Raw genomic sequence first — 25,068 nt, forward strand, 5'->3', positions numbered from 1 at the left:
CCAAGACCAGCTCCCATTCAGGCTGTTCATTGGATACTAAACCCCTGTGGTGTCATATCCATGTGACTTTTGTTCAGACTTGTGCAAGTTCTTGCAATAGAAAACATGATTAAAACAGTGGTTACTGTCATGGTCAGTAAGGTGTCAGACACATTATCATAAGCTACCACCTGTATTGAAAGTTCAAGTTCTACCTTGGGAAGTCGATAGTACTGGCTGCTGGTCTGTGGTTTTTCTCAGAATACTCCGACTTAATGACCTTAAATCACCAGAGCTGTTATCATAATCAATCATTTATCACATAACTGGCCTGTCTAGCCATGTCATAAACATTGTAAGACACATGTGTAATAACACTATGGTGACGTCACAGGTAGTTTTGACATCACAATCTTTATATGATGTCGCATGCTTGTCTCAATAGACAGCAAGTCACATCTGAGCCGGATTTCTACTGTTTTATAAAGACAAAATTAGAATGTTTCACTTATATTTGTAGTAATAAAAGTTATGTGATGAATATAATCTTTCATTCGTGAATATGTAATATGAAATATCAAACTCATTAATAATTTGATATGCCACTTGCTTAAACGCTCCTGGCATATCAAATTATTGAACTTGTTTGATAAATTCCATATCACATAGCCACTCATGTAAGATCCTCTATATATCCTATCATATACAAATGAATTGAAATATAAACTGAATGAAGTATCATAATTATGGGAGTCAAGAATCAAAACCAAACAATAAGAAAGATATTGTAAAATTTATTATTTTATATATTTTTAATATAAATATTTCTAAAATTGGATTTCATTATGTTATAATTCATCTTTATTATTAACAGTTGGTGCATTGAGAATATATTTGATGAAATCATCTTCAGTTCTTCCACCGTTGTACTCGACGAGAAACTCTCCCTTTACATACAACTTAAATGTAGGAAAGCCTTCTACTTTGGCCTTCTCACAGGTGTCTGAAATTATAAAGAAAAGTAACAATTGGTAAATTAATGTTACTTCTGTATTTACAAACATCTAGTTGTCTTATTGGTTGATAATTAGAGATTTTACCACTGACATATGATGAAAACGGTCACTGACAACATATCAAATGAGAGTGGTTGTGAATTCAGTGAATCTTATCGACTTTTATACCCAGAGGACTATAGATATTAAATTGATTTTAAATTAGGTAGATATAAGGATAAGAAACCTGTAAATGTCTGATCAGACATAAAATGTTCTAACAAATTACTTTATGGTAATAAATCTGCTTTTGGAGGTGCTGTGGCACCACAAACAAAAATACAAGGAAATCAGTTTAATCTATTATTGCAATAACTGTTCTATAGGTCACCGCAAATATTCTTTAACATAAATATCTTGAAATCTCTAAACCATGAATTTAAATCTACACAAAGATTTTATTTGATACAGTATATACATAAAGATATAATACAGGAGTTTCGAGATACAAAAACGACGTGGGTAAATTACAATTTCTCGTCCACTAGTCCCTCCTTCAGTGATTGTTATGTCACAATCATCAGGAGGTAGAACTAATCGACTGCAAGTCTTACTTATCCTACGTTGTTTTGGTATCTCTAAATTGACATATTGAATCACATTCTCCTCGTCTGATCTTACCATGGGCTACAGTACAATCCACGGCCACTAAGGCCCTAGACTTGTCCATAGGTGCTAGTTTATCGGCTGCTGCCTGGTAGGCTGGCTTGGCCTTTTTACAATGTCCACACCACGGGGCGTAAAACATGACGAGAGCAGTGTCTGTTTTGTCCATTACTGATGCAAAATTGTCATCATTCAGATGTTTGATGGCACTTGGAACATCGCTCCAGGATTCTTCTTTGGCTGGCGGGGGTGATGGTTTTGCACTTGGACTGAAGAAGAAAATACAGGTACATATGTAATCATATATTAGTGTACACTTATAACTTGATTGAATAAATGATACTGTTATACTCATTCACCCCTGAAATTTCATAATGAACTGTTCTAGTCCTTGATTTAGAAGAGTCCAAATGTGTCTTTAGAGGAAAATCAGTTTGAATTGTGACTAGTAATTCTTTTCACCTTTTTCAAGTTTGACATACCAGCCCTTATTACAGGGGAAATGAGAAAAATTAAAAATTTTATGGTTAAAAACTAGTGAAAAGAATACCTTATATGGTTTATTATCTTTATTATTTGCCCAATTAAATTCTTGCCATTAAAAACGATGTCAGGTAAAGTATCTGCTTTATACACATGTCCCAGTATATGGTAAAAAGAATTGGCTGGGCTTGATTCTAGTGTTGAATCCTTACAATGTTTCAAAACCTTATGTAACAGTGGTAAAACTTACTTTTTCATAAAACTGACAAGATCATCTGTTGTTCTTCCCTTATTGTATTCAAATGCTTCCTTTCCATCTCTGAAAGAATACAATAAAATTAAAACTGTACATCATAAAAAATATAAATGCACATACAGGGAAAATGCCCCTAAATCTGTTGTCATTAGTTTAAATTTTCTTTAATATGCATATCAAATGTGGGAACTATTTTGAGGAAAAAGAGTTTTAACTACTTTTTGAACATGCAAAAGGCAAATTTATGATTTTACATATCCTGCTTTACTGCTAATCGGATATATTGTAGGTAACTATTATAGTTTATGAAAACAATATAGCACAATCTTTAACAAACTTGATATTTACTGAGAATGTGTAGGCACTTCAGATACATCTTTTGGAGAAATATTAAGATTGTTCAAGGATGCGCTCAAGGTTGTCACAATGCATCAAAATTAATGACATCATTGACAATAGTTGCTTATTGATGACCTAATGTCATTGTCTAGCATGTATGAGCTGTCTTTTCACTACCCAAGTAAAGGAAAAACCCATGAATTTGATAAACCCATAAATCTATATATAAACCTATGAACCTGAACAAAGATAGAAAAAACAATGAACCTGGATAAACCTATTAACCTAAATAACCCCACGAATTTGAACATATTGAACTCATGAACCTGAATAACTGCATCAATCTGCTCTTGAACTAGATAAACTAGCTTGGATATTTCAAAGAAAACTAATAACCCCATGTACGTAGAAGATAAACCCAGCAACCTAGATCTTAGATAAAAGCATAAACCTGGATTAGATCATCTGCAGAAAGATGACCCAATGTAAGGGAGCTAATAAAAGGGGAGATAAACCTCTCATAATAACATGCAGTTAGGATACAGTAGGTATTTTTGACTGTGATATATAATTATATTACAGAATATATGAAGAGGAGGAAATGTGCTTAGTGATATAATATAGTGCAGGAAAAGACAGGAAATTCAAGCAAATAGAAAACAAGCACACCACTTACTTGAAATATTTCACTGAAGCAAACAAAACAACAATCAAACAGGTTAACGACAGGACACAATTACTTTGATGTAACATTAAAAACTAGTTTTATATTTTTTTTAAAGGAAAAAGTAACAAAAGGTTATTTAAACTTTCCTTTTAGAATAAAAGTTGAAATAAAATAAAATTACATGTAGTTCTTTCAAAATTTCACATGAAAGTTTAATATACATGTATACACCTTCTTTTATCATATTAAAAAAACAGATAGCACGATTATGGCTTAATCTTCTGTTTAAAATTTTTAAAAAAAATTAAAATTGATATCAAAGTTTTAGCTCTTATAGGTCAAAACTACTGTTGGAGATGTGTTAAAGATTTGAACTTACATGTCGGGTATCCTTTAACTTCAAACCTGGCAGCCAGATTTGGTTCTAAGGTAGCATCTACTGCTGTTAAAATTCCATTGATCTGCCATCAAATAATGCCTTGTTTGATATACCATAGACAGATATGGGTAAAACAGCACAGGCATAAAAATGTTTCCTAAATACGCTGTCATTTGTCAAAAATTTATACAGTTGAACACGGTTATAACAAACCTCTGGGGACCAATAAAATCACTCTGTTATACATACCAGGTAAACATACCTTGTTATACATCTAATGCAGATATGTTATAGGACCTTGACGGGGAATGAAAATTACTATGTTATAACCATGAACTTACTGTAAGCGTGTTCATTATAAGCTTGTGTTACTTCCAGTTGCAATTACATGTACAATGCAATCAAAATTTTTTTTTTTTTTTTTTTTTAATTTCATAATTGCATTAATAAGTTGTCATAGATTGTGATAAATGATTTCTTTTTTTCATTTCCTGCAGCTTAAAGTGTATTTTTAATTTTGGGTAGTGTGTAATTCAATGTGAGAAGTATAATAATTACTGGTATGTACCTCTGGTGAAAAATTCTACTTCTTAATAATATAAATAGTTTATGGTATTGTACCAAAGTCCTTTAGTTATAAATGACAGATGAAGTAAACTTTTTCTTAATTTTCTTAAAGAAAAGGTTGGTCTTATTTCGTTACCTCTTGGTCATTAATAATTCTTGCTGCTTCTCCATAGGCTGGTTTCATAGCCTTGCAGTGTCCACACCCTGAAAACAGAAAAAAAATCTTTCAAATAGATTTATCATTTCAATAGATAAAGTTTTCACACTTTAAGATAGTTTCACAAATTAAAATTTGACAATCAAACTTTATGAATACATGTGGTATACTTTTTTTTTTATTATATTATGGATCCATTTTTCACCACCGAAATAACATCCCATAACCACCTATACTGTAATTGATTTGTGGAACATCTCACTTATTCCAAGGTAACTTTTAAAACTTAAAACTTCTATATATAAACATTTTTGTCTGCTCCTTGCTATTCAACTTACATGGAGCATAAAACATGACCAGGACAGAGTTGTGTTCCTTGATAAAACCGTCGAAGCTGTCTGTGGTAAGGAATCGTAGGTTCTCCATACCAACGACTTCTGCCCATTGTTGGGCAGGGGTCTCTACAGCTGGGGCAGGGGGAGTAGCCCCTGGGTTTTGGGGGTCACTCATAAAATTGATAAAGTCAGCTTCCTATAAAAGCATTGTACCAAATCATTATAAGAATGATAACATGTATTGAACTATAATATCTAAACAGAACATACCATAAACTTTGTAAAGTCAGTCTCAAGTAAAACATCAGACTGATGACTGAAGCTTCCAACTATCTTTAAACATTGAAAACTTTATTTTCTCTTATACTTAATAGTTACATACAGCACAAGTGACGAGATTTTCTACTAAACTCTTGACCTTATTTGTACGTTTTAGCGGAACTGCTGTTCTACTTACCTCTCTACCTCCCTTGTATTTTAAAAAAAAAGCTGTTCTACTAACCTCCCTAACTCCCTTAAAGTTTAAGAAGAAATGGTACTAACCTCTCTGCCTCCCATGTAGTTTTGTGGAGACTTTCCATATTTGAAGTATTTAAATGTAGGATAACCTGTCACTTCATGGGCTGTGCAGGATGTGGAATGTACAGTACAGTCAATGGCAGCAAATAGTACCTAGATACAAATAATATACAGTAAATAGCATCAAATAGTACCTAGATACAAATAATTTACAGTCAATGGCAGCAAACAGTACCTAGATACAAATAATATACAGTAAATAGCATCAAATAGTACCTAGATACAAATAATATACAGTCAATGGCAGCAAACAGTACCTAGATACAAATAATATACAGTCAATAGCATCAAACAGTGCCTATATATATATATTTACAAATAAAATAGTCATAAGCAGCAAACAGAACTTAAATTTTCCACATTGAATACATATATATTTAGACCAAAAGAATATCTATTAATTAATACTGAAATATTTGTATTGTTGCATTCAGCTGAATAATCTAAAGTATTTGTAAAACATAACTGCCTCATATCATGACAAAGACATGAAAAGTAAAACATTTGATTCGTTAACCAAGATAATGGAAATCTTACCTTGGAATCATCTTTAAGTTTAGCAGCTGCCTGCATAAATTCTGGCTTAGCTTTTTTACAATGTCCACACCCTAAGAACAGTTATAAACATGACAACATAAAATAATTCCAACAAAAAATTGCATCTTTCACTTGCAAGTATGGAACAAAGAATTGATAAAGAATTACATAGGAACAGGAAATCTGGCAGCTATTTAAATAAACCAAAAGAATGAGAGGTGTAAATTTTCCTTTGCAATATTTCTTTTCACCTTGCAGGAAATATTCCACCAGAGAAATTATTGTATAATTTTAGGCTTTATGTACTTATAGATTGTTAGTGTTATTTCATTATATAAATATTCCGTTATCAAATAACTTAAAGGGAAATATTTTCACAATTTTATTGAGATATTGAGATCACATATCAAGATTGCAAAATCTTATTTTGATTCAAAATCATGAACATGTAATAATGAATAAATCAATAACATACATGGTGCATAAAACATAACAAGACCATGCTTCTTTTTCTTCAATGTAGGTTTAAAGTTTTCGTCAGTAAGGTGAGCAACTTCACTTTCCATCTCCTCCCATTTAGGCTCTGGGGGTGGAGGTGGTGGGGGCTCTTTAGGACTGTAAACAAACAAAAACTGTTGGTGGGTTTTGATTTTCCAAATATAAATATAAAATTAATTTGTTAATCTGTTAAGTGTTCCAAAAGTTTTAAGTTGACTTTTTATTATACATTTATTATTACTTCCAAAAATCTGAATTCCTATACAGCAAGCCATCTCTTCAAATAATATATTTCCAAACTGGATTTTTTATTCAGGGGATGTAACTCCTTATATCTTAGAACTAAATTATCTCCCTTGGACCATTACATCCTTATAACCAATATACACTGTATATTTTTAATCAAATTTTCTTAGACTTGTTAAATATTTTTTCTATCCATATCTTTATCTTAACAAACAAATGAAAAAGATGTTTTTTATTTTAATAACAATACTTACTCTTTCATAAATTCTACTATTTTTTCTTCGGTTCTTTCATTGACATCAAATGCAAATTCACCATCCCTGAAAAGAATTTCTAGAATCTTTAATATACATAGAAGTGATAGTAAAATCAAATGAACTTTGCAACTAGTATTTGAATTGATAATGTAATATTTATCATTCTATCATATTGTATTTCAATTGTGTTATTTTGTTAGAATTGTAATTATCACATTAAATGTAGAAGAGTGCTTCAAGGAATAAAATACTAAACCATCATTATCCATGAAATCTGAAATATCAATAAATGTATAGAAGTGTAGTGTATTGTTCTATTTTTTAATTATGATCTTTAAAACATTCTAAGCATTTATAAAGTGTTTTTGATTTTACACCTATCAAAATGATATACAATATTATTAATGGTACTTACTTGAAATATTTAACTTCATATCAGAGAAAGGCAAGTCATATGAAAGGAAAAAGATAAACAAATTTAAATAATTATAAATCTCAAATTAAATATTACATGGGCAAAGTCGTTGGATAATAGGTAAATTATGTGAAAAAAAAGTATCTTTGAACAATAAAACAATTCCTATCTAATGAAAATAATCAAATTAATTATATGATTAGTGTATATAATAATATTCCAAAATTGAATAATTAATGAATTGAGGATAGTTTTGATATAAACATATACAGATCATATGTAAAATGGAAAGATATACAATACCTGTTGGGAATCCTTTGATGTTAAATTGATCTCCGACTGTTTTCTCCTTTGTAGCATCTACAGCAGCTATGATACCATCAATCTGGAAAAATACAACAAATACAGACAACTTTAGTACTGACATTCATCTGTACTCTTAATAGTAGTTAAGGCCCTCAGACATATTATCACAAGCCCTTAATCTCAGAAATGCAAGTTCGAAAACCATCTGGGGAAGTTGTCTAGTACTGACCATGGGTAATGATTTTTCTCCAGGTATTCTTCCACCTCCTTAACTGGGCACATCCTTAAATGACCCTGGCTGTCAACAGGATATTAAAACAAATATATCTAAATCCTCTAAATGAACCACTGTTTATTATTAAACAAATCATAAGGAATTGATTTAAAGTAATAGAATTGATACTTAGTTTATTTGATTAATTTAAGACCTATTAACACCCAGGGTCATGTAAGGACGACCTCCCAAGTATGCAATGTTGCTTGTATGTAGTGTGAGGTGCGTGTTTTGGGAGACTGCAGTATATTCATGTTGTGTCTTCTTGTATAGTGGAACTGTTGCCCTTTTGATAGTGCTATATCACTGAAACATGCCAATGCATACTTTTTAATAATCCAAAATTTGTTCACTAACCAAGTTGTAAGACTTTCTTGATCAAAATGCAAGAAACTAAATCATTTCTTCGCTGCTTTTACAAATCCATAAAAAAAAACATGTTTATCGTATAATCTTTTTAAGAAACTTGTCTAGGCATCCTTTGCAGCACACACTGATTAACAACCATCCTCAATCTTCCAGGGTTTCCGATCACTTACGATCTCTACACCCCTGGACTATCTCATATTAAAACTGAAGATAGCTCAGGGAAACAAATCTGAACCAATCACAGGCCTGCGAAAATTATCTTTGAAGACTACAAAGAGAGTGACGCCCTACGTCAAAGCCACTGTAAACCGCATAGTACAGTTATACAGCTCTTTTGATGTATATGAAAGGACTAAAATACCTGTTCTGTTGCCTCCAGTTTTACTATGAAATAGTCCAGGGGTGTAGAGATCGTAAGTGATAGGAACCCCTAAAGTATCGAGGATGACTAACAGCCAAATTACTTACATTTTCCTCCTTCAGTTTTTCAGCAGCCTTTGCATAATCTGGCTTCATTTGTTTACAATGACCACACCCTGAAATTATTGACGAGTATTAAATATCCAAGCTAGAATATATTGATTCAAAAAATTAAGATATAAGTAATGTTTTACTACTATAAGAATTTTTCAACAAACTAGTATAAACGCTGGACAGGACAGAACGTGACGGGGACATAACAGATAAGTGTAACATTGCATGCTCCCAAAATCATGACAGGGGCAAAGTGTAACATTGCATGCTCCCAAACTGGGGCATAAAAAACTTTCAACATTTGTCTTTAAGATGACCATACAACAGTTAATTGCTCATCTGGTTTAGATAATGCAAGTACAAATGTATACTGGAAATTTCATGAATGGTTTTAGAAATTATGGCTTAAGCACAGGTTAATGACAAATAGACTATAATAACAGATGTTTACAAGAACAATCCTGAATTTAATATTGACATAAAATGGAACAGAAATTTTATTCTAAGACTTCATTTTTCTAAAAAATAAATATATATATATATATAAACATACATGGAGCATAAAACATGACCAATATGGATGAATGTGTCTTGATATATTCCTGGAAGTTACTATCGGTCAAATGGACAACTTCTGATGGCTCATCGGCCCACTCTGCCTCTTTTGGTTTCTCTGATGGAGGACCAGGACTGGAACATAACAAAAATTGTTATATCAACAAATCTAACACAAATTGGATTTAAATGCATATCAATCATTTGTAGAGGGTTTGGAACAACGTTGTGAAGACTTTCATAACCCCTGTACTTCAGTTCAAATGCATTTTTCCAACTAGCTACGTCAGCTGAAAATGAAATTTCGTCCTAGCTCTTTAAGCAGAAAACCACAAAATTAAGTTGCTGCAAAAATCTGTTGATTTGCAATACTCTTATAAATACAGTAAATTTTACCCATATGAAGGAATACATGGATATGTCATTGTACATATATTATATTGGATAAAATGCTAAAGTCTTTTCTATTTCTGGAAATGAATTGATAAGATAAATTAACTTTACTATGGGACTCCTCCTACCAAATCAAAATTTCCATTATCATTGTCAATATCACAAGGGACCCATATATGGGCAAAAAAGTATTTTGGAGTCAAGATTTTTCATTGAAATATTCCAGACTCTAAAACTCTTGTCATTAATAACTTGTTTAAGAAAATATACTTACTTTTTTAACCAAGAAATAATTCCTTCTTTATTGTTTTCTCCTCCATACAGATAAAGTTTTTTGCCTTTTCTGAAAATACAAAATAATGTTATTTATAATAGCACAACTAGAAAAATTATCTCGTGTATAAAATCTACAAATAAACAAACTAGCACATCAAGCCTGGCATACCGTAAATTGGGATATTTTGGCATCGGGAAAATTTGGCGTTTTTGTATCAAAATAGGTCGATTAAACTTTAGTGCTTTTACAATTTGGCGTTTCCATATGCTATGCAAATTTTTGGTGCATAACTTGATTAGATCAAAAGAAAAAAACTGAAAATTTAATTTGTCTACACACATATATCCTGCAACAATGATAAACTGACATGATAAGTTTTGAAGCCTTATAGATACAAAGACAACCCTTTGAAATATTGGTCTTCAATAGAAGTGATAAATAGTCAAACATCTAATTATATACATGTTTACACAAAAAAAAGACACTTGCACCGTCCGGTAACGTTTTTTTTTTTGGTTGACAGCACATTACCTTCAATGTGTGTTTATGTAATGCGAATGTGTGTTTATGTAATGCGGATATACCTAATCAATATGTATTGATCGTTATATACAAACAAATAAATATGTAACCAAATTAAGGTGTGTTAAATTCCGTCGATTTCACACCAAACGCCAAATCAGCCAATATATGACCACATCCAAAATATCCCAATTTACGGTATAGAGGACAAAAGAAATTCAGTTAATAGGACTTTCGGCCCCACCTTCTAAACATCCAAATGTATCGTTAAAATATCTTAATGAAGAAAACTACATCATTCTCTAGCTATTTCTTCATACATTTCAGTTTATTCCTTTTCAATGATTTAAAAAAATGCAAAAGTAACCATATTAATTCCAATAAAAAAACTACTTCAACCATATTCTGAATGTCATAGATTTATATACAGTTATAAAATAATGTTCATCCTGCATTATATTGTTTATATATGTTAAAACTACACCTGTTTATAAAGAAATGCCATACTCAAAATAATAGATAGTTGGAAATCCTGTAATGTTGTAGTCTACCCTGAGCTGCATCTGTTGTGGTTTGTCCACGTCCACACCCACTAATACCTGTACGGCAGAGTTAGAAATGTAAAACCATGTACACATGTACAATGTTTCAAAATATTCCGTCTTTGCACATTACAGAGTTAGCTCCTTTGCAATCTAATTAAAATTAGACTTGTAATTCTGCTCCACTACGATACTCTACATTACGCTGCAAAACATGATCTAACGATGCCCCGTTCGAGGTCACCTCAGCATGACCTCTGGCCTAGAATCGGAACATCTCGGGACGTATTATTATAGGTTTACACTTACGAATGAATCAACCACACCAAAGATTCCATAGGCGACACGCTGATTGGCTAACCATAGGGGTTATGCTGAGGTAACCCCGAACGGGCATTGTTAGATCTTGTATTGGAGCGTAATGTAGAGTATCGTAGTGGAGTTGAATTACATGTCTAATTTTAATTTTGATTGGCTCCTTTGCGGGTAGGTATTGATTGTTACGTCATTATTTTGTGAGCGCAATTCACATCATTTTCTCCGAAAGGTATGACGTTACACTCCAAAACACATGACGTCACAATCAATACCTACCCGCAAGGGCAGATAACTCTGTAATATGCGAATTCGAAAGACATATCCAAATTGTTGTGTATATTGTACATGCATAAAATTTTATGTAATTAGGTCAGAGATGCCTATGGCATATTTAAAGACCTCAGCGATAGGTAACAGGTAACAGATACTCTGGTGTATACTATCTGTAATATATGCCTCTCAGCTAAAGAAATTATCTCTAAACTTGTTTGGATATGTGTCGAACTAGCTCGTAATTATTGTCAAACCTCAGTTTTACAATTTTGCAAAATTTTGTTTACAATTATCTATGTTGTATATGAGCTTTCTCATAAATATTTAGGGTCCTAATACAGAAATTATTGTAAACTCTCAGTTTCACAATTTTGCAAAAAAAAAACACCAAAAAATTCAATTATCTATGTTGTCCATATTTTAAAGCTTTCTTATAAATATTAAGGGTCATTTTCCTATTATACAGAAATACATTGAAAAATATACACTGCCCTTCAAAAGTTCTGTTACATATGTTATATTTTCCTGGAAATTTATCTCTGAGAAAACTCTCGAAAAAACAATTAATGAGTTAGAGCAGATAAATAAGCTGATAAATAATATATACTGATGTCTGTATTTAAGGATTAAAGTGTCTTTCTGGTGGTTCTATCGAAGGATAAAGTTGAGTAGGGTATCGATATTTGGAATGGACCGCAAAGCGGTCCATGAAACAAATATCGATACCCTACTCAACTTTATCCTTCGATAGAACCACCAGAAAGAGACTTTAATCCTTATATTTACAGTCTTAACTATTATTTTCATAGCTCAAAATTTACCCTTAATAGTGTTTATGGCATTTATAAGACTAAAATTGAATTATATCGTTTGGTTCCGACAGGCATTTCGAACAGCCACTTGAAGTGGCGGAAATTCCCGTCAATTTATCAATGAACATACCAATAAAATGAGTTCTGTCTGATGAAGCATATATCTGAGGTTTTCCCGGTATGGAACTATAAATCATTTTATTTATCTGTTTTTAAAAACACCATGGTGCAAAGCAGTTTGGTTTTAATATTTTGCTTCGTATGATTTCACACGTTTACACAATTTATAACGTGGCAGGATATTTAACGTAGTTGTGACGCGGCGTCCGATTTAAACCGCTTGTGCCAAGGAGGTGTGACAAACAGAGAGTTTCTTCAATTTCGTGATCACTTGAGTTCTACTTAATCAGTTCACGTTTGAAATTTCTTGAATACACGGATGTTTACATAGTTCCATGTCATTCTTTCCGGATTTTAGAGATTTTCAAATGTATCGGACGTCGTTTCGAGGAACATGTACAAACACAGGTAGGCCCACTACTGTAAACGTTTACTGTACCGCTCTCAAAATGTTAGCTATATTTATATTGTTGTTTTAAACACTTCAATAAATATTAGAGGTATCTATTACAAGTATTGTAAAGCTACAATTGAAGGATTCCGTTTCATTGATATTTCGAAACACCCAAACGTACATTGTGTATGCAAGTCCTACTCTCGCCGATTGACAGTAGATTCTAGATAACGTACAGGACTTGTCTGTCCGCCGAGGTGAACAAAAATGCATTGTCGTGCTAGGTCGTTTTGGTACACTTATCCAACTCAAATACTGACGTGTTCTGACATATCTTATCCATTCGCGTACAACCAAAGATGTTAAAAATACCCATATAATGTAGATCTAGGCTACATGTTGTAGAGAACAAACACAGACTCACAGACACACAACATGTAAACATTGCGACGTCATCGGAATGTGCAAAACTGTACATTGTACAACATTGTTTATTTATCATACGCACGGAAGCATTGCTCAAAGAGGTACGGTAGTAACATAAACAATGTAACTTTTCTACATTTGTATTTACACACGTACATGTATATGTGTTCAAACCTATTTTGATACATGTACATGTTCATCGAACGTACGTTCGGTTACTGAAAACACCAAAAGTTTCTGATTTGGACCATCATAAATTCATCCGCGCGGCTCTAAATTGCGCGTGACATACTCAATTTATCGAGAAATAAAGTTGAGTAGCCTTTGATTGAAATCAACGGGGTTTATACTATCAATTCACCACTGACTGTAAATATTAAAAAATGTTTACATATTTCTGTACTTTATGAATACTTGTAAATCTGCCTGCGTAACAAAACTTATAGCAGGCAGTGTAGGTATTTATGGCTATTTCCTGAAACTTCAGGCTCTTTCTGCAAACCCTATAAATGTTTTAACAACATCAACAAATTAGAATAGCTGTTTCAGATAAATAGTTCCATTGTAAAATAACAGTATATGTGAACTCACAGCTTTTCCCTTCATCTCTGTGGCAGCAGCGGAAAAGTCTGGTTTTAGCCTCTTACAGAATCCACACCCTGGCGAAGAAAAACAACAAAAATGAAAATATGAATAAAAGAAAGAAGCAGATTTGAGAACTATCACGGCCTCACAAAGAACTCATTCACCTCCTGAAGATTAATCATGAACTATTCCAGCTTTTGAATTGGAAAAGTTCCGAGTATGTCTTCAGGAGTGATGAGATAAATCAATATCAAATTCATGTATTAACTATATATTAAACATTAAATTGAATTTGTAGATTTATATTACACAATTCAACATAAACATCATTATATAAAAAACTGTAGTAATGAGTACTAAATTAAGAACTGTCTACAATGGAGTTAAAAACTTACATGGGGCATAAAACATCACCAGCATGGGACCTTTTTCTTTTTTCAGTAATTTGTTAAACATCTGAAAAGAAATCATTGGGTATCAATTCATGTCCATCTAAATGTAGCTGTCCATCTATTTGTGGATATTTCATCCAGTCACAGGTATTCTGTAAACACTTATATGGTTACGGTGATTTGGTGTTGGTGGTCAAGGTCATCCGAGATGGTTAGGGTCAACTTGTGGGGTTGGAGGTTAAGGTCATTTGAGTTTCATGGTCATTCAAAGTTGGTGGTCAAGGTAATCTGGGATGGTCAGGGTCACGTCACTTACAGTTGGTAATCAAGGCCATCTGGGAGTTAGTGTTTTAGATAAATTATATTTCTTGCAAACATATCGGTATACCTAATCCGTTCTTGCATCTTCGTCTGATAGATTAAGTACCCTATACATGATACACAACAACATGATTCCCTGGGGTAAACATTAAGGCAATGGAGCTAGCTGGTATTTTTTTTTTTTGCATATAATATCTAGTACCTGAAGTATTGTATTTTAATTTTAGATTATAACAAGTACATTTACCTGCGGTGTATCAGCATGTACAACGTCTCCTGCATCAGGCTCCTCCTCCCACGGAATGTCTCCAGTCGGGTCCAACAGGAAGTTCACCATTGACTGAAATTTCATATGTTTTGTAAATAATGACAATATTATATCATAACTTATAAAAGCATTTTACTCCATACATATCCTTTATAAACAGACCTATTTACTGCTGTTCTATCATAAGATTGCACGATTGTGTTACAGTACTAGTGTATCGACTCACTGTAGTAGATTACATCGCTACATGGTACAGGTGAAGTGTCTATGTAACACGCATTGTGATTGGCTGAAGTGTGTATATAAATAAACGTTACACAATGCAACCTATTTGTGCAATCGGGACGTTGTAAGTACGTCGAAACAATTACAAATGTTCATAGATAAACATCTGAAAAATTAATATTTGTAAAATAGAAGTATTACGCTGTAAAAATAAATAACGCTGATAAATAGAATTCGCGCTGTAATATACATGACTGTTGGGTGTTTTTTTCCGTAGTACACCTAGCACATGTGACGAACTTGACTGACAGAGTTTCCTGAAATAGCTGTTGTAAATATATAAATAAGATGATTGAAAAAAAAAAATCAAACATGGAAAGAGATAACACACACAATCAGGTTATACTAGCTGTAGAAGAATACATAATACTGATTTAAACATGATAATACTGGTACCGTTAATGAATAAATATGAAGGTCAAGAAGAAAGTATCTGCTAAAACAACTGTTCAGTTTCATAATTATGGTAAGGTATATTTAAAATGTCAATTTAACTCTGAATTTGAACTTTATACTGAATAAAAAAGTGTGGAAGTACTAAAAATCGTCGATCGCCAAGCTGCCAATGCGTGCATATTATACATGTAAGTTACCGGTAAGATACATGTGTGTTTGCACATGTGTAACGTTACGTTACTATTTTAATCTCTCGCTAAAATTGCGCCAAAATTAGAAGACGGTTCAACCGATCACAGCCAAAATTAGAAGCAGTCCTCAACCGATCATATGTCGACATGTCAAAGCCACGAACCGATCTAAAAGTACGCGAAAGTGTAGTGAAAATGTACAATGATGGCATGGGGTGTCCTATGGAAATATATCTAAAGCGGCCGGCGTTTGTAAATCCACCTGTCGGAAACATCGCAAAGCTGTGCGAGGAACAACATGGTTCTCTGCTTCCACGTGTTCGGTCTATCATGACACCAACAAAGGTCAGTGAAGAAGTTGTTAAATTCGTCGAATATCGGAAGAAAATGAGACCAAGCATGGCAGGCTAAAAAAACCAGCTTTACTGTGCACACACGTTTTTCTCTTCTATTTTTAGATCAACTCAGCCAATCACAATGCGTGTTACATAGGCACTTCACCTGTAACATGTAGCGATGTAATCTACTACAGTGAGTCGATACACTAGTACTGTAACACAATCGTGCAATCTTATGATAGAACGGCAGTAAAATTGGAGGCAAAAAGAGGACTATCAACAATTCATTTAAAAACTCCTTGCCCAAGATTAAAATTTGTTGGACAAAATAAATGAATTGCATTAACATGAATCCAATTTTTTTCTTATAGAAACAGAAGCTAATTATATTATTAAGGTAATTACATACTTATATAAAAAAAAATCCACATTTTGAAGCTTTATATGTAACTTGTACTTACCCTCTTCACCATTTTTCGGTCATATTCTTTGTTGAAATTTCCATCTCTGAAATAGTTTAAGGATTATTATTTCATACTTTGCCAAGCATGGCAGAACACCAACCTTACAAATGGATAGATAATAAACTGAAACTTGTATTACATGAATTATTTATATTCTAAATACTAATATATATGTACAGACAAAAGATTACTGATGTATCATGAAAATCTACAGCTAAGAAAGTGTAAAAATATCATCACTTTGAGCAAATTATAAATACAAAATTGTACTGGCTAGTTCATAGATATTGACAAACTAATCCAATGATTTGTTGATTTATGTAACATGCTACTGAATTACATAATAGTTTAATATACAAGGTATATTCAAATCAACCACAGGTTGAACCCCAGTTATATTGAAACCTGTGTACATGTACTATTACATCTATAGCGGGACCCACTTAATTTGAAATCGGTTATACTGAAGTACTGCTGAAATGAAATATAAACTTTATAAATCTGGATAATTTGAAGAGATTTCCAATTCCCCGAAAACTTCAATATAAACGGGTTCCACTGTATATATGTATAATTTGAAATATTTTTCCGTTCCCACAGGATATTGATATACATGTATAAACCAGATTCAACTGTTTTTATAAGTTTAACACAGAAAAGGAATCAATCCTTTTTTATTCTTGCCACTGCTTCATTGTGTTTAAGTGTTATTCAGGTTTTTATGCAGTACATGAAGCCAGACTTACTTAAAGTGCCTCAGTGCGAGAGGACTGGGAGAGACCTTCTGATTTTTACATAGCTTCTTGCTTTCACTGAAAAAATTATTTCATGAAAATATCAATTAATTTTACCTGCAAATAAAAATTAAAACTTTTAATAATAAATAAGTATTCAGTCCAGCTAAAGAAATGATTTTGTTCTATATACCTGGTACACAATGGTAGAGCTGTCATCGTTACAAACGATATCAATATATTGACGATTCTCATCTTCACATACGATATCGATTCCTATTTTTAGAAGTCAATGTACTTGATGATCTTCCTATGACCTAGTTACGTTGGAATTTCAAATACTGACGAATTGTGTATTATTTTTTACAGTAAACCAACTGTATTAGTATATATATTGTAAGGTTCCTGATCATTTTAACTCAATGAATTTTTAACAATTATCACAAATCATATGTACTCAGCAATAGTTCTCGAGTGTCATGTGTTGTTTTCTTTTATAGATCCGATTATGTAGTACACAAAACAACCATTCCAGATTTCATCTTTTTCTCAACTACACCATTGTTTCGATATATATCAATACATCGTGATATTTTCCTCTCGATATATTGATATTTAGCATTTATATCAAAGACAGCTCTACACCATGGTGAAATCTGATTCATGACTATTATACATTGGGTTATAATTCTTCAACTGTTTGAAAAAGGATACAACTTATTCTGATAAAACTGACACAGCACCTTTAGAAATTCCTGTAAAATGACTTTAAAATATGAACTACACTTTACATGTATTAAAATTACTAAATCACTTCAAATAGTGTTTCATTCAACATGGCAAAGGACTATATGATTACATTATGGTCAAATTGCAGTATTCATCAATATGCACAAGCTTATATAATAACAAGTAAGATGTATTACCTAAAGATGCTCCATCGCTGACAGAACTTAAATGATATTCATCATTTGAACATTAATTGGTGTTTAATCGTGTATATATAATATGTCTACCTGGTAACTAACACAAAAAAATAATATAAAATAATTCATTTTGCCTTTGGTGTATGCGCAACAGTACTTCATTTCATATAGGATATACATGTAGTGCCATGTAATTTTTTCTGGATGCAATTAATAATTTTTAACTTAAAGTCAAATTAGAAGCTTAAACTTTTCAATGGTGGTAATGGTGAAAAGTAAGTAACTTTTGTAACTAAAGAAAATGCTAAATTGTCTACTCCTGTTTTTGATACTGAAAAAATATCATTTGTCAGCGATGGAGCATCTTTAAAGAGAAAGTGTGATAGTAACGAAGCAGAAGTATCTGTAGAAATACCTGCAGTCCACAAATGCTAAAGTTGCCTTCCCTTTCATCTCCGTGGCGACATCATTGAACAAAGACATGGAACTGGACATGGATTTTTCTATAAATAATAAGGATTGTGAAAATCATTTGAATGGATTATTTCAGTAAAAATCATAATGATATTTTTACAAAAATTTCTGAACATGTACAGCATATTCCATTTGGCAGAAAGTTTGGTTGTGTCAACTTGAAAATGTAGTGAAACATGACAAAGCAATCTCTTTCTATGTGTACATTATCCAATATGGCAGTAATCAACATGATTGCACTAGAATTTTATTCTTTTTAGGTCAGTATTACACAAAGAGTCCAATATAAATGTTACAAAACAATTGCGAAACTTGAAACCCTCAAACAAGACAAATATGATCTTACTGAAGAAACAGCTAATTAATTGAGTAATAAGAGTGTTTCCATGGAAATTAATGCCATGGTCACATGGTCTTTCTTTGTATGAATAGGAGACCAATTACTACTTACCTGTTTTTGCAAAAATTATCAAGAGATTGGTTTTAGTTCGAAGAGTTTTCTTGAATTCTTTCTGATCATCAATTTCCATAATCAGTCCCTTTGCATTCTGCTTTGCACCATAATGTGTTGGAACAAGAGCCTGAAATGACAAGTGTAAATTAAAATGAACATAAATCAAATAAAGTGCACTATAATTTGAAAACAAGAGTCACATATAAAGGCGCTGGACAGCAAGTCAAAATTCACTGTTTGTAAACATGCCTCCATGTACGGTTGTTGAGCAATTAAAAGTTGCATTGTATGTCTTATTCAAACTTTTAAGTCTGATCATGATCAATCTTCATACTGTGATGTTTTTCAGAACAAAATTGTAAGCAGAATCGGAAAAAAGGAAAGGAGCTTGTTGTCAGATTTGACCCTTGTACTAAAAGACTTGAGTGGAGAAGGTTTAAGTTTATACACGCTCATTGCCGAGAAGTGAATTACGGTAAAACAATCCAGAAGAATCCTGGTGATGTTGTAAATACTGACTACTGTTAAGTTTTTTGTAATTAAGTTGAAGTGCAAAAGTGCTTTGTCTCACCCCAATGAGTTCATGTCATTACAAACACTTCTACTGACTAAACTTTACTATACTCTGACAAAAGTTTAAACACACTCGGCACTACCTTGAATATATTGAATGACAAGCATGTTAAGGGTGGTAACATAATTTACCTGCATCAAGCTTAGTAATATAATCAATAATTGAATCATGCATGGATGGTAAATCTATCGAGATATAAATCTTGTAAAAGTATTACCTCCTGGTACAAATACCTTTTTCTTTCCTTGAGCATCATGGTTTTTTCATTCTTTTTTTTTATTATAATTCTCAACCAATTGCAAACAAACAGAACATTAATGATTTAATGTGTATATGCAAATTTGCAAATAAAAAAAAAACAATAGGAAATTTAGGTACAGTGTTGTATATCATGAAAGGCAGAATTTTACGTAGATTATTCAAGTTTGTGTAACAACTAACAAAATAATCCAGAGTTTTATATGGATGACTGCACAACACTAAGTACAAGAGTCTCCACAGCTGGTGTTCAAATCAGGTGATTTTATTATTGAGATATATATTTCTCTCAAATCATCCTCCCCTATTGTAACTGTACCATAAGTATACAGTATGTTACCAATGGTACACACCTGTGACTATGTAATCTGTTGGGTATAGATCAATCTAGAGACTGTCGCCATGTGATACCCAGGTTGTACAGATTTCATTGATCACTACGTATACTATGTACAATCATCATCGGAAAGACAGAAACCCACATGTCACCACAATATACAGTCCTGAACCATGGTTTTCTGTCGATGTATAACTAATTATGTTATTGTAATATCAATTTTATGTGAATTTTTTTACCTAATTTAAGCATTACGTAGCTATATAGCTGAAGAACAAACTTGTTTGCTTTATAATCTTTAATAGCCAATATCATAGATAAATGAACAATTATTATCATAGCTAATTAAGGGTTGTTTATTCCATTGGTGCAGTCTATAGAGTTATCTGCCCTTGCAGAAAGGTATTGATGTTAGACATGTGAATGTAACTCTGAAATAGGTGACTGTAATATGCAAATACAGAATATCGTGTGAGATAACATCATACACAACTTGACATATGATAAGTACATGTATTCTAATTGGATTTTTTCTATAGATATGCAATATAGCAATAAATTGATAATTTACTGCATATTGTACAATGATAAACAAAACAATACAAAATAAGATTTTTTTCAATATAAATGGTAAATTTATCTATGTATAAATTATATCACAACATAATTTTTTTTTTATTCAATATTAAAGCTCAATGTATCTTAACCCATTCTTTTACTTCCTTATGTAGTAATCTGAACCATGTCATCACTTAATTATAAATAATCTGAACCATATCATCACTTTATTATATATATGTATACACAGCTAGCCAGTAGACATTGTCCATAGAGTGGTAGAATATGGTAATAACCAAGTACACATCACATGATGTGCTGAAATTGATGATAATATGTGATTTCGTGTTGATCTTTAAAAATATTCCTCTTCACAATGGCAAAGAATACAGGAGAGGGGATTACAACATAGGCCAAAAAAAAATATGTCTGTTTAGGGTTACCCAACCGATCCTAATTTTTTACCCCGACCCTAATTTTTCTCCCACTTTTCTACGAAAAAATATTAAAAAGTCGGGATTTTGATCTTGGTTTCAGACATCATTTTTGAGCGACCGACCCTATTTTTTTTATGTACATTTGTAACTCTAAACAAACATTTTTTTTTGGCCTTATTATTACCATCCCAGATCATATGATTTTAGTATTACCTAAATTAACAAAGAGTAAATTAAATTAACGTATGCAACATTCATAAAACACATTTACCTGATAAAACATTTTAGCACTTGTAGGTAATATATGAACATTGATTCAAATATGTAGAGATAACAAAATGGGGCCATAACTCTATGTTTATCACTTACCGTATTTCACCGCAAATAAGACCCCCCCCCCCCCCCCCCCCCCCAGAGAAGAAATAAAGGTCAAAAGTGGTGGGGGGTCTTATTTGCAGACAACCCGCCTGATAACATCGATATCGGAGGTGCCATCGTAGTAGTGTTGTGTAATTGGTTCCGAACAGTAAACTGTCATCAGTTGGAATCAGAGGATTTTTCTAATATGATAATTATATATACATTTATTATAATCGGTTATGATATTACCTAATTAAATTGGTTGGAATTTTTACCGTAGTCATTTTTCTATTTTGACTTAGATTTAGTCAGCGAATGTTAAAATATCAATCTAATTTAGACTTGTAATTCTGCTCCACTACAATGCTCTACAAACTTGTATTAAAACGTACTGTAGAGCATCGTAGTTGAGCGGAATTACAAGTCTAATTTTAATAAGATTTGACTAGATATCGAGATTTGAAAGACTAGGATTAAAATAGGTATCAAAAGTTTAATTTAATTACATTTTACTATTTCATTTATTCCAATTATTTATATCAAACTGAATTATAAGTTAATATATATCAGGTAAATCTTAATAATTGGATCAGTTGATTTATATAACTATTTAACTAGGTTTTTTGAAGATACTCCACTCTTGCCAAATGGTATTTTTTCACTATTAAAAACAGGAGCAGACGATTTAGTATTTTTCTCCAGTTACAAAAGTTACTTACTTTACACCATTACCACCATTGAAAAGTTTGAACTTCTAATTTTACTTCACGTTAAAAATATAAAAAATAATTAATTGCATCCCGAAAAAATTCTGTGCCACTATATCCTATATGGAATGAAGTACTGATTGCGCATGCACCAAAGGCGAAGTAAATTATTTTATATTATTTTTTGTGTTAATTATATTTTTATATGTACGATTAAACACCAATTATTGTTCAAATGATGAATATCATTTATGCTCTGCCGGCGGTGGAGCATCTTTAAGCAGTAGAATAATACCATGTGATCATTTATAGAAGTATTGTCAACCTTCAAACATAGATATATTGCATTTTTACTGTTCGTGACTAACTCCTGACAAGCTAACATATACACAATCAGTAAACTAACCCAAAAGTATCTGTAAGAAAACTTTGGTTTGTAGTCATGATGCATGTGTCAGCTATATAGCCTACTCTCACTGTCATGGAAAACATTATCTGCACATCAAAAACCAGTCCTAGGTACATGTACGTACATAGAGAGTACAGGTGGGATTTGAGTGTATATATACAACATATCTCAGAATGGCAGGAGTTATACATCCTCCCTGCAAGCATGCATATGAAGATATGCATTGTTATCTTGTATTCACTGGGTTTTGACTGGAATAACTCACCCGTGAGAAAAGCTAGGTAAACCTCGTAGACAAATACACATAACCACATACCTATACAATGTACACGCCTACAAGTTCACTCAATATCATAGTCAAACAAATGCCTATTTGTCAATTGCCTCCTTGTATTACAATTTACACAATGTCTATACAATTTTACACAGAAATAAAGAATCTGCTAATAACCAAGTTATAATGAAAGGTTTAACAAAATACATCAATAATTAACAATTCAACCAAGGTAGACCAGTTATAAGGTGCACTGATTACAGGTTAAAAGTGTCTAGATGATTTTTTTATGCAGCATTATTTTTTTTCAATTTTTATTAATCCTAGCGTATATAGACATTAAACTGTGCAGGTTGAAATTTGTCTGAAATCATTTTGGTAACAAAATGTATTAATATCTAAAGTAATTATTAACACTATGTGTTATTTTTTGAATTTTTTAAAATCATTGCCTCTGAATATCATATTTATGTATTTGTGCAAAACGAGTTACATGTAGCCTACTGCAGTTGCACAAACCAGACACATACAAATTTCTACACATCCACAATTACAGGTATATTTAACATTTAACCAAATCACAATACTGTACATAAAACGTTAGGGTACATGTTTGAAGTGGTTTAAATAGTAAGTAAGTCGCTATAGGCCTAATCATCAGTTATATTCCAGATTTTCTACGGTAGGCTATGTAAACTGTAGATAAGATCTTTAGGTACTGTAACTTACACATTCTAATTGAATATACTAAAGCTGTTGATATGTACTGGCCACCCCAGTCTCCTTATCTAACCCCCTCCCCTTGTCCACGTCACCTGTTACTACGGGCACCTGTCAGTGGCGCCGACACTTGCCAGCGGGGGTTTTTAGGTACCTACCTGACCTGTCACCGGCCCCAGCCATTGCCGCCGGGGGGTTTAATTTTAGGTCAGCAACTGAAACATGGCGACCGACCGGCGAGTGAAAGTTTAACTAAGTATCAACAGTGTAGGCTTTAAAACCACGTATACATCTTATAAATATGTATGGTCGACATAAGCACATTAAAATTAAGTCCCAAATCTCTCGCTGTTCCTGAGCAAAATGGGAAACCGAGTCGGTAAAAAGGGAAAGTAAAAAAATAGCGACAACAACCTAAGAAGTTTGGGTGTTGTCCTAACCATAGAGCTATGTAAAGCAGCTCTGTGTCACTAGCCTTGCACAAATTATTTGCTTTTTAAAAGCTCAAGATAGATCTATACCCACCAACAGCAAAACAATCATCCACGAAATCGAAGCCATGCCTGCCATTGCAACTCGCAGGGCCTACACACACGTGCCACGTAAAAATGAAAACATGTGGTAAATATATTTATCAGAACGTTACTGAGTCGCATCCTCTCCCAAATAAAACGGAACGCAACGAAGCGGTGATTCACAGCTGACGTTCATGAGAAAAATCCCATCGGCGCGGTGATAAGACACATGACATATTTTCGACGGACCATGGATTTAATGTGTAATAAGAGATTAAGAGGGTATTGAATGTAGTATTGTCTTTTTGACTGAGTTATTTTCACATAAATTTTAATTAGTCTACAACAAATCGTAGTACGCAAGTTGCTCTTGCAGTTGTATTTTATACGTGCAAGTACATCTTTTCACAATATATATTTAGTAAAACCTTTTTAAAATGCGTTTATCTTATGTGAAGCAACTTGTATTATTACTCTAAAATCAAAACATCTTTAATATAACTTTATGGTCATAAAGGCAAAATCTGAGGTTTTTTTATCTAAGGCAAGGATTTATAAGTTATACGTCCTTGCCTAAGGTAAAATTGAAAAAAAAATGATCTTATCTTTTGCGGTTGTAGCCATTGTATATAGTGTTACTAACATATATTTATTCACCTTTATGTCAAAAGTCCGTTTCCC

The 25,068-nt window shown here is 32.5% G+C and overlaps 1 protein-coding gene across 3 annotated transcripts; it reads right to left on the reverse strand.

The window, feature by feature from the left end:
• Window positions 1-760: 760 nt before the first annotated feature.
• LOC138321588 (protein disulfide-isomerase A5-like) lies at window positions 761-24,539 on the reverse strand. Of its 3 annotated transcripts, none has more exons than XM_069265360.1 (25): window positions 24,398-24,539; window positions 19,236-19,365; window positions 18,726-18,813; window positions 17,397-17,462; window positions 16,648-16,693; window positions 14,956-15,048; window positions 14,391-14,451; window positions 14,002-14,069; window positions 11,033-11,124; window positions 10,001-10,069; window positions 9,332-9,468; window positions 8,773-8,840; window positions 7,659-7,740; window positions 7,356-7,368; window positions 6,938-7,003; window positions 6,415-6,554; window positions 5,940-6,010; window positions 5,367-5,495; window positions 4,827-5,019; window positions 4,468-4,535; window positions 3,765-3,846; window positions 3,395-3,407; window positions 2,374-2,442; window positions 1,656-1,909; window positions 761-982 (listed from the first exon to the last, which is right to left on the reverse strand). In XM_069265360.1, exons 1-25 carry the CDS (start codon window positions 24,440-24,442, stop codon window positions 828-830), a joined length of 2,298 nt encoding a protein of 765 aa, XP_069121461.1. In that variant the 5' UTR covers window positions 24,443-24,539; the 3' UTR covers window positions 761-827. The 3 variants fall into 3 exon arrangements, 2 of the variants coding, with proteins under 2 accessions (XP_069121461.1, XP_069121462.1); XM_069265361.1 differs by lacking the exon at window positions 24,398-24,539 and adding an exon at window positions 24,031-24,049; XR_011208343.1 differs by lacking the exons at window positions 761-982; window positions 3,395-3,407 and having other exon boundaries at window positions 1,859-1,909.
• Between the last annotated feature and the right edge of the window lie 529 nt (window positions 24,540-25,068).

The sequence above is a fragment of the Argopecten irradians genome, chromosome 4, assembly GCF_041381155.1.
Source record: "Argopecten irradians isolate NY chromosome 4, Ai_NY, whole genome shotgun sequence".
Classification (NCBI taxonomy): Eukaryota; Metazoa; Mollusca; class Bivalvia; order Pectinida; family Pectinidae; genus Argopecten; species Argopecten irradians.